A 15,165-nucleotide genomic window follows, 5' to 3' on the forward strand; every position below is an offset into this window, starting at 1 on the left:
CTTGCAATGTCTTGGACAAAACATCCTACTACTTTGAACAGATAGAATATCAGTTTAACAACGTATAAAAGATCATTCATGCAGACAAGTAGGGATTGATCAGGAATAGTTTCTAAACATACCGATGAAACAAATCAAGGTTCAAAAATTAGGATGAGATAGGGTAATTGTGTCTCCCTCAATCCTGTTCTTTATATTTTCCCCTTGGTTTTTTGGAAGTGATTTGGATGTCAAACTAAATTTTGCCAGAGATTGGATATGGAATCCCCTGTGATTCAACTGGCTTAAAGAATAGAAGTAGTTTTGGTTTTCATGGCTGCTTAACAGGTACTTTTCAAAGTAATATCTGGCACTACTCACCATTTTTTAATCCAAAAGTTATGCAGCAAATATTCATATGTCAACAGTTGTGTAACATCCGGACATGTTGCATGATGGAGCACCCTTTATATGATTATCGTGAATTATCGGCACTGCCAGGGACTATTGCAAAGAGATTTGGGCAGCAAGTGCCACATCGCTTACTTCAGAAAAAGCACATCATTAAGTAACCATTCAAAAAGCTTTAGTGCGCAAGAATCAGTTGTGGACATCTTTCCTGCATAACTGCAGACATTCTTTGCTGGCTCGAGCTCAAAGTCTGTGAAATGGAGGCAATTTTAGAAAGGAAGATTAAAAACCCAACGGATCCCTCAATAAACTGGATCAGAACCTGAAAATGAGAGACGCGAGACTTAGCAGGTGCTCGTAGCCGGAGTGCGAAGATTGTGCCATGTGCAGTTGGTGCTTCGCCAGCCTACAGAACAGATGAAAACACAGACCAGCAAAAGGCTGTACAACATTGGATCACCCAGCTGAATCCAGAGTGAGAGACACTAAATTGTGTGTAACATTTGGCTTTAAAAACGGAAAGCCTCCAACTCACTTAAATAGCAGAAGACAATAATACCATTTTGTATTTGGGATGTGTACCACCATTTATTGGAATTCAATTGGGAGCAATCAGAACAGTCTGTAGGAATCACCATTCTGCGCAGGTTTATCATTAAAAACAGTTCTCTGATTATGACAGCATTTATTAGAAAAACAAAGAAAACACAAAAATAACTTCCAGCTTTTCAAAAAAAAAAAACAGAAATTCAAGTACGTGCAGCAAGAGGTAGTATAACATTACCAAAAATGCAAATTTTACTTGGACAATGTGGCTGTTCATTTTCCTCTTTTTCTTGCTGCAGTGCTAGAATTTCCAGTTCAACAATACTGGGGTAAGAAGGATACATCTGTATGATCACACTATCGTGGTGTCGTAATAATTGGCTAAAGACTTTCAAATTACTTTACGCAACAGATTTTAGATTTGACAATCTCAAATTTAACAAGTTTTAATCCTTTCTAGTCCAGAAAGGTCTCAATTGTCTTTTATGCAAGAAAGTACAGCATTATGGGTGGCAAAATAATTCGGGGTCTGAAAAGGGGAGAGGGTTTGGACCGAACAGTGTCAGTCAGAAGTCTGAGATCCTCGACATTTGGTCAAAACGCTAATATTGTAAAGTTAGACACTATGGGTGGTTGTCAATTTGAATTGCTGTAAACTTGTCTTGAGAAAGATTCTGGATTAGAAAGAGTCAGCATCCATTTCCTCAATAGGTCTCATCATATATATATATATATTTTTTAAAAGTAACAAAAAATGAACTTCAAAGTTTAGGTCAAATTATCAACAGATTGACGTGCTTGTTACAAGTCTGAACTGGAAAGGGGTAGACTATGCCTCACATAATGCTCACAATCGCATTATAATCAGCGGCAGCTTTATTCAAGACGCAGCTGTACAGCTTGCACACAGGAGGCGCCTTAGATGTTCTTTTTCTGCGTAGCACCTTTCCTGTGTCGTAAAGAGAAAACAATCCAACAATATCTGACATGGCATTGAATGTTGGCTCAAAAGATTAAACATAAGGGATTCTGAAGAGGATAGAAACAAAAGAAAAATGAAAAAATGCTCAAGATTCGCTTATTAAAATATTTAGTCTGAATGCTTTTATTTAATAATCTAGTCCTTATGTATATAACACTGTTGTAGAAAATTTACACACTCGAGCACTGGCATTTTGTTTTTAAATATTCTAGTTGTGGGGATAGGGGCAAGTCCAGTAGCTAATAAAGCTTACCTTTTACATTCTAAGTTTTTGACTGTTGACTAACCCTGTTCTTTATGAAGACTTGTATACTGCACGGATACAGTCAAACTAAACCTAGGTATCAGGCATTAAAGGTTGGAAATACACAGGTCAGTCAGTATCTGTAAAGACAAAACAGGTAAAGGCCCTGGGCTTCAGCAACACCTCAAACACTGGCCTGTCTTTTCCCTACAACGATCCTTGGGCATTTCCCACCACCTTGTTTTTATTACAGATTTCCAGTTTTAAAAAAATTCAGTCTGGGTATTTGGTGAACTTTGAATGTACAGGCTCTTTAGTATATTTTTCCCCTTCGATTTTATAGCAGATATTAATTGTATGATAGCGAGTTGTCAATATCCAGCACTTAACGCAACAATATAGTTATTTAATCTAGAATTAGGGCAGAAGTCCTGTAGATATTAATACAGAAATGGCATCTGGATCCTAAAATAGGTTGCACAGGATTAAGTAGACTGTTGAATGTTAAGAAAATGCCTGTTGGGAGTCTTACAATGAAAACTACCTGATTTTACATCTAGGGGTTTTGAACACTTCCTCAGTTATCTCTTTTGCTCCCTTATTCTATGTTACTGGAATACATGGTATAAAAAGAACATACAGCGAGAGAAGAATTAAGGATCAGTACAATTTGAAAAACATACGTAAAAATCAATTTGAAAACTAGGAGCATTGTAAATTTTTACTCAACAATTTACGTTGAGATGCTGGATACCCGAATTTAAAGCAATGAGCTGCATGCAACTGAATTGAAACGGAGAGTTTGAAGGGAAAATTTACTGGAATACAGGGGTTAATTGCATATTAGAATTGTAGGGATAAGAGCAAGATCTTGACAATTCCGTGGAAAGCTGGAATAAAATTCCAATTGCCTTTGACACTATTTCATACCGTGTATTCCACTTATTGCTGTTTCTGTAATGATTTTGCACAATTATGGATCTTACTGCCAAACAATTACAATCTAAAGATTGAGGCATTATGTAGCGGTTACCATTCTCATAATCATAACAATTATAGCAACAGTTTGCAATTTGTTTAATACCAGCACAACACTGGTCACAGCATAACTGAGCAACATGTCCAAATACTCAAACCTGGCAAGTGGATTTGCCTTTCCCTTTTACAATCGCTACACTGAAAAGGAAATGGTGACTAGTCCCATTTCATTGCTAACTGGATTCACGCAGCAGAATTGCACAAGTCACAGTACTGCAGTTTACAAAAACATCCAGATATTCCAGTGACACCGGATGATTTCTAACCTACGAGAAGCAGAATGGCGGCAGAGTCAATTCTTCTTAAATCGATGCATTGTTGTGGAATCGAGTGAGATTCATTTCTCTGGAAATCACTAATTTGGGATTTTTCTTGAATACTTTATTTAACTTGCAAATAAGGTTTTCCATTATGCAAAATAACTTCACTTGCCTCAACTTGCTGCAATTCAGGACTGTCGAAATAACAAGCTCCGCAGCAAATTACACAATGTAAATGTGCTAAAAATGTACTCAGAAAAGTAGTCAACGTACATGAATTAAAAGCTCAAATTAATGTAACAGGAGTGAATACAACTGCGCAGATAGAAAACCGCTTTGGATTTTTATTCACTTGTCAAGTACTCACTGAAGTGGCACCAACTATATACTATTTAAAACATCGGTATAAGGCTGAAGGAACTCCTGGCAAACAAGAGTAGCCTCTAGTGTGCAGTAACAATAAAAGGTCCTCTGGGAGAGGAAGGCAATCCAACAGCTGCTGGACTGAAGTCATTCCTTGGGAGGAAATGTCGCTTTTTAAAAAAAATCCTTATTGCAATCAAAATATTCCAATAATGCAGATCATACTGTGGAAAAGAAACAGTGGCCCGAGAACATGGTTCGGCAAAAGGAAATGGAGGAAATTCATAACCTCTCTTGCTAGCTATGGAGTTTGCCCGAATGCCTCTGCGTCGGGTGTCAGTATTCAGGGGCGGGAGAAGGATAGGCTAGAAACAAAACATAAATTAACGGTAAACAAAGAGAATTCAATAGTCTCACCTTTAATCCTGTGAGCCAACCGCGTATGCCTCATAATTAAAACATCAGCTTTTGGGGAAAGGGCCTGTGCATTACTTTGGTTTTGAGGAACATTTAGTGCAGCAAACAAAAACAGTCCCTTTAGCAGCGACTGGTCGCAAGGTACAGTAATAACGTCAACCTAAAATACAGACCATCTTCTGTTAATACAGTCATTTAAAAAACATTTGTTTGTTCAGACCCTTTACGTTTCGAAACTGCTGCAATGCCTTGAGTGCAGCGCCTTAAACTTGCATTGGTCACGTGTAGCTGTACTGAAAAGGCATTCTAAATTGTACCCAACACCTCTGAACCTTTCTCCTTTTAGCTGTTTTTGTTCTTTAAATTAGATCTATTTACAGAGACATTAACATTTTTCTAATCTGTTCAGTTCACCCTTTTTAATATCAGTGCAGCAAACGTAGCCTACAAAGCCTCTCACTGTCAAGCAGATTTGCTTTTTGGGTCTTAACAATCTGGTGGTCTATGTTCAGAACTACAAACTTTTCTCATTGTATCCCGCTCGAGTCACACTTCACTGTGAAGAACGATTTGCATGTTGCTTCTCTTTCATCCAGGCATGGATTTTTTCCTTCAGTTCGGGCACTGTAATATAGATAAGGTAGTACAGTCTGAGACTAGAATGTGGAAATAATTTAGTAAGCCTTCAGTTATGTCCTATAAGACAGCCATAAATATCCAGCACAATATTACACAATTCTCAGTTATCTTATCCAGTGTAGCAGTGTATTTGCACAATGTGAAGTGTCAAATTTTAGTGCATTATCAGCTTTAGATTGTTATCACCCCTTGGTTCTATTTTAAAAAGTAACTTAGAGTATCCAATTCATTTTTTTTTCCCAATTAAGGGGCAATTTAGCGTGGCCAATCCACCAACCTGCACATCTTTGGGTTGGGAGGGCAAAACCCACGCAAACACGGGGAGAATGCGCAAATTCCACACGGACAGTGACCCAGAACCGGGATCGAACCTGGAACCTCGGCTCCGTGAGGCAGCAGTGCTAACCACTGTGCCACCATGCTGCCCCTCTCAACCTTGTAAGGAAAAAAGATAAAACAAATACTCCAAAGTTAACCAGAGCCAACTAGTAATTCTGTCCGTCTTAGCTACATGGGTATTGCTGGTATGGTCACCATTTACGGACCATCTTTAGTTGCCCCGGAGAAGGTGGAGGTGCTAAAGCCGTGGCAACTTGTGCAGTGGGTGTATCTTGTAGATTGGATGTACTACAGCGATGGTACACCAGTGGCGGAGGGATAGGGTGCTTTAAACAAGTGGATAGGGTACTGATCAAGCAGACTGATTTGCCCTAGACACTGTCAAACTTCAAGTGTTGTTGCAGTTGAGAATATTCCATCACCCTCCTGACCTGTGCTCTGTACACACAGTGGAGAAACTTTGTGGAGATACAGATTTTTCTTTCATCCCGGATTTCTGCCGCATAATTAATTGCTAAGATCTGGCAATTGGTACAGTTCAAGACTGGTCTGCCACTTCCAAAGTCAGAAAAGTGCTGCACTTGACTCTATTTTCTCAAAATGAACCTTGAAGGCAGAGACTTATGATGAGTACAATGTCAGTGCCAGCAGCCCTCTGCTGACCTTCATAACGAATGCATTGCTAAGCTCGAGTCCATCATTCTTGTCCTAATCATGGGCAAAATTCTCCGGAAACGGCGCGATGTCCGCCGACTGGCGCCCAAAATGGCGCAAATCAGACGGGCAGCGCGCCGCCCCAAAGGTGCGGAATGCTCCGCATCTTTGGGGGCCGAGCCCCAACCTTGAGGGGCTAGGTCGGCGCCGGACGAATTTCCACCCCGCCAGCTGGCGGAAAAGGCCTTTGGTGCCCCGCCAGCTGGCGCGGAAATGACATCTCCGGGCGGCGCATGCACGGGAGCGTCAGCGGCCGCTGACGGCATTCCCGCGCATGCGCAGTGGAGGGAGCCTCTTCCCCCTCCGCCATGGTGGAGACCGTGGCGGAGGCGGAAGGGAAAGAGTGCCCCCACGGCACAGGCCCGCCTGCGGATCGGTGGGCCCCGATCGCGGGCCAGGCCACCGTGGGGGCACCCCCCGGGGCCAGATCGCCCCGCGCCCCCCCCCCAGGACCCCGGAGCCCGCCCGCGCCTTGTCCCGCCGGTAAGGTAGGTGGTTTAATTTACGCCGGCGGGACAGGCATTTTAGCGGCAGGACTTCGGCCCATCCGGGCCGGAGAATCGAGCGAGGGGGGGCCCGCCAACCGGCGCGGCGCGATTCCCGCCCCTGCCGAATATCCGGTGCCGGAGACTTCGGCAACCGGCGGGGGCGGGATTCACGCCAGCCCCCGGCAATTCTCCGACCCGGCCGGGGGGGGGGGGGGGGGGGGGGGGTCGGTCGGAGATTCTCTCCCCTGATGTCCAAATATTTACATTTTCCAATAAGGGTTATTGGTTGCTGTTTAAAGGGGGAACTCTGGTTGACTTTACCTCTTTGTAGTATGCAGTCGATTCTACTTGTCCCATTGACATCCCTGCAGATATCCGACCATAGAATAAACCTCAAACTTTCCTGGGCTGTACAGCTCAGCATTTATCCAGTTTGTCACTGCAAGAAGCTATTCATTGGTATAGCAGGTTTAAAGTAACATCCCTTACCTGGCTCCAGCATATTCTCTGTCAGATGCTGGCGGTTAAATGGATCCGTTGGTGAATTCAATAAATGTCTCAAAATAATAGAGCGGTCCATTATGGTCCCAGAGGGCAGCTTCACAGGATCATTCATCAGTGTGTCCATCAGTGGATCTGCAACAACGAGGCCTTATGATTCAGTAACTCCAATAGCTTTGCTATTACAATGTTGCAATCAAAATTAATTTATCTAATTATATACTTGGGAACTCCACTGGTTGCATTTTTATTTGGAGCAGCTCAGGGTGTGCTATGGAATCCACAGTACTGGCGGTAGTAGGACAGCAACGATGAGGAAGGTCCATAAGGCAACACACAACTGACCCATGGACGGCATGCTTGTGACATCGGTTGCTAGTAGCATTACCTCTTGTAGAAGACGCGAGAAAATCACTAGTTCTTGTTCACTTGGCAGGACCATTGTCACTTTTGTTCAGAAACCAGGCTGATCTTAGCACCAGTAGATAAACAAAAGTAGGCTTAAATTGAGCCATTTTTATACTAGCACAATTGGCTTGGGAGACTGGTTATCTGCAAATCAGTTCCCAGGATTTACAGTACTATATCTAATTTCCTTATCCTGGCAGCAGCACTGCAGTTTCATAAATAGCTGCAATGTTTCTCACTAGCTTTGAGACTTTTTCCACTGGCTTCTGAAGGAGCAGTCTTATACATCACATCTACTTTATGCTCGTTTCAGAATCATTTTCAAAGATCTAAATGTTTCAATCCTCTTGACTAATTCCTGAAGGGGTTAAACATCATTGACTGCAATGAAATTGCTGTGAGGTTGCTGGACCCGCAGTCCACCGCTGCAATGATACTGGACAAGGGTCCTCTTTGGTAGCACACGGGAAAGGCCGTGAACACATATCACCACTGTCCAGGTAACAGCCCAGTACTGCAAATGTGTCTGGATAGGAGCAATACTTCACTCCTCAGGGGCCAGACACTCGAGGACCATAGCTACACTGTCAATAAACATATGTCTGTGTGTACGTGGCTTGATAACCATTGGATATTGTAATCCAAGAAGAACAAGGTAGCCTGCCTCAACAACTACTGTTAGGTGGCCCTAACGTCTGTTATCATGAAATGTTTGGAGCGGCTAGTCATGAGACGGATCACTGCCAGCATCCCAGACAGTCTTGATCCACTGCAGTTTGCCTATCACCGCAACCTGCCCATAGCAGATGCTATCTCACTGGCTCTGCAATCAACACTCAAACACCTCGACAACAAGGACATCTATGTAAGACTGCTGTTCATAGACTACAGCTCCACCTTCAACACCATTATTTCAACAAGACTAATAACCAAACTCCGCATCCTTGGACTTGACCCATCCCTGTGCAGCTGGATCCTCGACTTCCTCACCAACAGACCGTAATCTGTCAGGATAGGCAGCAGCACCTCCTCCACAATAGTCTTCAACACCAGAGCCCCGCAAGGATGTGTCCTCTACTGTACTCCCTATACACACACACACGACTGTGTGGCAAGATTTAACTCCAACTCAATCTATAAGTTTGTGGATGATACGACTGTGGTGGGCCGTATCTCAAACAACGACGACTCAGACTACAGGAGGGAGATAAATCACTTGGTTGCATGGTGTACCGAAAACAACCTCTCTCTAAATGCTGGAAAGACCAAGGAACTGATCATCGACTTCAGGAAGCGCAGCACGACACACATTCCCGTCTGCATCAATGGCTCAAAGTGGATGGTCGATAGCTTTAAGTTCCTGGGGTCACCATCACCAACCATCTGTCCTGGTCCACTCAGGTTGATGCAACAGTCAAGAAAGTCTCTACTTCCTACAGAAGCTAAAGAAATTTGGCATATCTGCATCGACTCTCACAAACCTCTACCGGCATGTGCGATAGAGAGCATCCTATCTGGCTGCATCACAGCCTGGTATGGCAACTGCTCGGTCCAAGATCGCAAGAAACTGCAGACTGTGATGAACTCAACCCAACGCATCACCCAAACTTGCCATCCCCACATTGATCCTGTATATACCTCCCGCTGCCTCAGCATTATTAGAGACCTCTGCCACCCAGACATTGCCTTCTTCCAGACCCTTCCATCAGGCAAAAGGTACAGAAGTCTGAAGACCCGCACATCCAGACATAGGAACAGCTTCTTCCCCAAAGCTACAAGACTCCTCAACGACTCCCCCTCGGACTGATCTGTTCCCTGTAAGAACCCTATTCACGGCACCCTATGCTGCTCTTGCTCATGTATTTGCTTTGTTTGGCCCCTTGTTCCGCACTGTAACCAATCACTGTTTGTCGATGTACCATTTGTCAATGTACTCCGTTGATTATTCTTTTGTCTACTATGTACGTACTGTGTACGTTCCCTCGGCCACAGAAAAATACTTTTCACTGTACTTCGGTACATGTGACAATAAATCAAATCAAATTAGGCAAGCATAGATTTTCTGTAATTGGTCAGATACTACTGTGGGAAAGCAATGACTAAGTTGTGATTGGATATTGATTATCTTCAAATAAATGTACAATTTTGATTGACTGGTGCATGCAAATTACTTGTAAGGCAAGCCAAGCTGTATTCCTTTGTGCACAGAGCCTATGGGCCACCTGTTGGCAAACAGGATCCCTTGCTTTAGCTGAATAAAGATCTTAAACTAACACTGGTCGCTCGAGAATGAGGCACACTATAGCGGAATAGCTGAAGAAAACTCCCTAACACTTCCATATATTTTAGTTGCATCCATTTAACCAAGTACTGATGACAACATGAAGGAATGACTAATAGGAATTCAACCCCCTACCAGAGATTGCAGCGTATATGTTGCCCCAGCAGATAAGATGACAATTTCTTCAGTGCCAAAAATCATCTCTAAACCTACACTTGGCATAGAAGTCAATCCACTTTCTCTGCAAAGAAATGCGAGACCCACAATAGGAGTCAGCCTCAATTTTCAATTTCAGAAATGTACGTTTTACTCACCTTATAAGCCAGTGTATGGGTTCAAACAAGTGATATGGGCAGTGTTGGCAAGAAGATGTGCACAAGTTCAAACGTTCAAGACACGGCCACACAGCTCTTGGTGATACAAGAACGGCGATAGGTTCTCCAGCAAAAATAGGTTCTCTAGCAAAAATAGATGTACAAAGCTGGATTCGAGCTAAAAGTCGTAACGTGCTAACTCTCAAAACACCGTGCTGCAGTGTTCGTGAAAAATTGGTATGAGAAAGAGGAGGAATCTGCCCTGGAGAAGATGCCCAAGGTCAGCCATGAGAACAGGGACTAGCCACTGGTCTGACCTTGAGAAGTATGTATCGGAATGGGGCCTCTAAAATTTTCAGAATGGTTACAATCCTTGCCAGAAATGCAATGTGTATACAGTTAATCAAACAGGGCGCAGAAAAGATGTCAGAGCAACTAGTTGGTGTGGCTGTTTCAGGGCATAAAAATGTCTTGTGACCAAGACTACTGAAGAAGACCAAGCTTTCTCAGACTACCAAAAGACATCAAATGCCAAAATTACTTTGCGTCAGATTATGACAATGAATTTGACTGCTTTTATAAGTGTTTTGATTGTGGTGAAGGTATCTTGTAGAATTAATTCATCTAATATAACATGCCACATTGATTTAATTTGAATTACTAGTGAGATATTTTTCTCTTATTTTAAAATAGCGGTCACCTGGGGCTGGTTTAGCACACTGGGCTAAACAGCTGGCTTGTAATGCAGAACAATGCCAGCAGCGCGGGTTCAATTCCCGTACCAGCCTCCCCGAACAGGCACTGGAATGTGGCGACTAGGGGCTTTTCACAGTAACATCACTGAAGCCTACTTGTGACAATAAGTGATTATTATCTACACCAGCACTTCACATTTCATACTTGGTGCACAAGTCAATCCTTGTTTTTGGAAAGATTTTGAGGCTTCAATGGTCAAATTACATGCCACAAGGAAGACTCAAATTAATAAAGATTACAGTTCAGGGGTGAATTACTTTTAATACTTAAGTCATCAATCCAGAAATGACTCAACATCAATTGTTTATGTCAATACCATCCACTCCCACTCAGTAATGCTGGAGAACTTTGTTTTCTTAAATAAAAAGTGCCATTTATAGCTCAGGAGGCCATTCAGCGCATTGGGTTCATGCTAGCTCTCTGTAGAGCAATCCAGTCAGTTCCACACGCCCACTCCATCCCATAGCCATGATAGTTTATTTCCCTGGTGCTCTCCAATTTTCTTTTGATCGCTTCTACATCCATTTCAGGGCATTACCTGCTGAGTAAAAATGTTCTTCCTCTCATTCCCGTTGCAACTCGAGACCAAAATTAAGCCAAGTAGGCAGCATTAACAAACTATGAGAAATGGGTTCCAGGGTCTAGACGTTTCTGCCTTTAGACAGTAGGCAGCAGAGCAGAAAGAGCTGCTTCCACCCAGAAGGTCCAGTGGCTTCTCTCCGAAAAACATGACCTGACAGGAATCAATGGCTGTCGGTTGCCAGGCAGAATATTGACCCTGGCCAATCCATCGGCCACAAATCGTACTCCTCCAAGCTCTTGGGTGCCACAAGGTATGGGTTCTTCGGCCCAAAATACAAACTTTATAACAGTGTGCTATTTTGACACTCAATTCCTTATCTCCTCAAGATATGTCTCCATTACTATTTTTGGTCCATGGATCGTTAAAGACAAAATAAAAGAAATAGGAACTAAGGCAATCAACAGGAAGGGGAGGTAGCAACATGCCATTGGTGCCTCTGGCGCTGCTGGAGTGGAGGGAGATATATATTGGTGCGCCCGAACGTGGCGCAAAAAATGAATCCTGAACTCAAAGAACAAAGAAAAGTACAGCACAGGAACAGACCCTTCGGCCCTCCAAGCCTGCGCCAACCATGCTGCCCGTCTAAACTAAAATCTTCTTAACTTCCGGGGTCCGTATCTCTCTATTCCCATCCTATTCATGTATTTGTCAAGATGCCCCTTAAACGTCACTATCGTCCCTTCTTCCACCACCTCCTCCGGCAGCGAGTTCCAGGCACCCACTAACCTCTGTGTAAAAAAACTTGCTTCGTACCTCTCCTCTAAACCTTGCCCCTCGCACCTTCAACCTATGCCCCCAGTAATTGACCCCTCTACCCTGGGAAAAATGTCTCTGACCATCCACTCTGTCTATGCCCCTCAATTTTGCAGACCTCTATCAGGTCGCCCCTCAACCTCCGTCGTTCCAGTGAGAACAAACCAAGTTTATTCAACCGCTCCTCATAGCTAATGCCCTCCATACCAGGCAACATCCTGGTAAATCTCTTCTGCACCCTCTCTAAAGCCTCCACATCCTTCTGGTAGTGTGGTGACCAGAACTGAATCCTATACTCCAAGTGTGGCCTAACTAAGGTTTTATACAGCTGCAACATGACTTGCCAAGTTTTATACTCAATGCCCTGGCCAATGAAGGCAAGCATGCCGTATGCCTTCTTGACTACCTTCTCCACCTGTGTTACCCCTTTCAGTGACCTGTGGACCTGTACACCTATATCTCTCTGACTGTCAATACTCTTGAGGGTGCTACCATTCGTGGTAATTGCAAGCAATTGCGGTGTAAGAAGGTGTGCACCATTTTGCCTACTTTTCATAGTTTTATCCTGTTTATCCCTGGTTCTCCGTTTGGGATTATAAAAGCATCAGGTTACATCGAATGAATGTATCGAGCCCGTTATACTGCTGTTCTCCTGTCCCCCTCTCTATTCACGTCTGTGGCGTCTTTTTTGCCTGCTGGGCTGTATTTTATGACATTATGTTAAAATGCAAACCTTAATTAATATACTTTAAAAAAAAAAAGAATTAATGCACTTTAATTAATTTGTAAATGTTGGATCAGAAACTCTTATCTATATGAATTAATTTGTGACAATGCTGCTCATGACCATGTTTTGTGATCAGTGGTCTTCAGTTTCTCTCCATCCTTTATCGGTTACCAACTAAGGTATTAAATTCTTACATATCTCTCAAAGAAATCTGTCCTGCTTGTGATATATTATAGAGTAAATTTTTTAAAGTATTTGGTAGATTAATAAAGGAAGAGGTGTTTCAAATAAATATATAGCCTCGCCCTGAATAATTGCCCCAAACCTGTCCCAGTTTATGTGATGCCAGATTTGGCACAAAGATTCCGGAGTTATTTATTCTGTAAATCTTCCATTCTAATTCAGCATCAGAGCTTTTCCAAACTCACTGACCTCGGAATTCATCTGGTGCATCCCCGTAGTCAATTTCTGCACGGGCGTTCTTTGTGACAATTTCTTCCACCTTTTCTGCCAGAAGTCTAAATTTTTCAATAGCTATCGTCGATTTAATTCCCGCTTTTCGCATCTTTGAAATGACTTCATCAAATAATTCTTTACTGTATGATCGCTGTTCCAAAAGAAAAATTATTAGGATATTGAAGATGAATAAAGGCATAGTTATGGTGCCTTTTTACACAAAACACCTACACACACTAGCAGTGTACGGAAATATGGATTTATATATGATCATTTCCAAACACAAGATATTACAGGGCAAAGTGATGGCCAATAGATTGTTAGAATGCAAGTTTACACTCATTAATTCGAACACGGCATTTTTTTTTAAATTTGGAGTACCCAATTAATTTTTTCCAATTAAGGGGCAATTTAGCGTGGCCAATCCACCTACCCTGCACATCTTTGGGTTGTGGGGGTGAAACCCACGCAAACACTGGGAGAATGTGCAAACTCCACATGGACAGCGACCCGGAACCGGGATCGAACTCAGGTCCTCAGCGCCGTGAGGCAACAGGGCTAACCTACTGCGCCACCGTGCTGTCCTAAACACTGCATTTTCAGGATGAGCTTAGGCCAAGCTAAAAAAAAAACCCCATAGTACTCCCTAATGTTTTTGCATACTTTCTCGTGTACCTCAGCACTGGCGGGGCACACAATGGTTGGGGTCCCAGCCATTCTCTCGCAAGCAGATCGTGAAACAAACAGCAATGGGGTGGATTAGGGCTGAAGGTGTGTGAGAGGGACGAGAGGGTTTGAAAGAACTCATTCCGTCTATGCTCAAAATATACTATACTTGCCTCCTGTACATCCACCAGTTCCCAGCACAACTTAAAGCCTTAATGTTTAAAACAGGAAGCCGCTTATATCAACCAAAGTGAAAACCAATTTGCATGAACCTGAATTTGAAAGTTGTCGGTTTTAGTGCCTTGGGAGCTCAGCGTGTTTAGGGAGCTCAGCGTGTTTAGGGAGCTCAGCGTGTTTAGGGAGCTCAGCGTGTTTAGGGAGCTCAGCGTGTTTAGGGAGCTCAGCGTGTTTAGGGAGCTCAGCGTGTTTAGGGAGCTCAGCGTGTTTAGGGTGCTCAGCGTGTTTAGGGAGCTCAGCGTGTTTAGGGTGCTCAGCGTGTTTAGGGAGCTCAGCGTGTTTAGGGAGCTCAGCGTGTTTAGGGAGCTCAGCGTGTTTAGGGAGCTCAGCGTGTTTAGGGAGCTCAGCGTGTTTAGGGAGCTCAGCGTGTTTAGGGAGCTCAGCGTGTTTAGGGAGCTCAGCGTGTTTAGGGAGCTCAGCGTGTTTAGGGAGCTCAGCGTGTTTAGGGAGCTCAGCGTGTTTAGGGAGCTCAGCGTGTTTAGGGAGCTCAGCGTGTTTAGGGTGCTCAGCGTGTTTAGGGTGCTCAGCGTGTTTAGGGTGCTCAGCGTGTTTAGGGTGCTCAGCGTGTTTAGGGTGCTCAGCGTGTTTAGGGTGCGGGCAGTTAAAGGCCATTGTTTCATCGGAAACAAGCCAATGATAGTCACAGAAGAAACCATTTGACCCAATATCTTTGAAACAACTGTTCAATTTAGTCCCACACCCCCAAGTTCTCCCCCAAGCACAGAAATAGGAGTCGACCACAGGGCCCATCGAGCCCTTTCCTGCCCACTCAACATATCCCTCGATTTCCTGAGACACAAAAAAAATCTTCCTGGCCCAGCGTTAAATATATTTAGAAATGGAACGTCCGCAACCCTCCTGGGGTGGATAATTCCAAATTCACAGCCCATCAAATGAAGAGGCTTTTTCCAAAATGATTGGCCCCTTACCCAGTGTCTGTGCTCCCTACGTTTCAGATTCCTCAGCTAGGGGAAACCTCGCAGTATATTCCCTGCCAAGCCCCTTCAGAATCCTCTATTTTTCAGTGAGATCACCTCTCATGCTGCTAAATTTCAGAGAATAT

At 43.5% G+C, this 15,165-nt stretch overlaps 1 protein-coding gene across 3 annotated transcripts in view; it reads right to left on the reverse strand.

Annotated features, from left to right (window-relative positions):
• Positions 1–951: 951 nt before the first annotated feature.
• The window catches only part of ube4b (ubiquitination factor E4B, UFD2 homolog (S. cerevisiae)), a 100,133-nt gene continuing 85,919 nt past the window's right edge, over positions 952–15,165 (reverse strand). For all 3 annotated transcript variants that reach the window (XM_072477893.1, XM_072477891.1, XM_072477892.1), the window contains 3 exons: positions 13,176–13,350; positions 6,910–7,056; positions 952–4,864 (listed from right to left, as the gene is read on the reverse strand). In XM_072477893.1, the coding sequence (XP_072333994.1) occupies positions 4,794–4,864; positions 6,910–7,056; positions 13,176–13,350 (393 nt within the window). In that variant the 3' untranslated portion in view covers positions 952–4,793. The remainder of the gene's footprint in view (positions 4,865–6,909; positions 7,057–13,175; positions 13,351–15,165) is intronic.

This window comes from Scyliorhinus torazame, chromosome 16 (assembly GCF_047496885.1).
Source record: "Scyliorhinus torazame isolate Kashiwa2021f chromosome 16, sScyTor2.1, whole genome shotgun sequence".
In the NCBI taxonomy this organism is placed as follows: domain Eukaryota; kingdom Metazoa; phylum Chordata; class Chondrichthyes; order Carcharhiniformes; family Scyliorhinidae; genus Scyliorhinus; species Scyliorhinus torazame.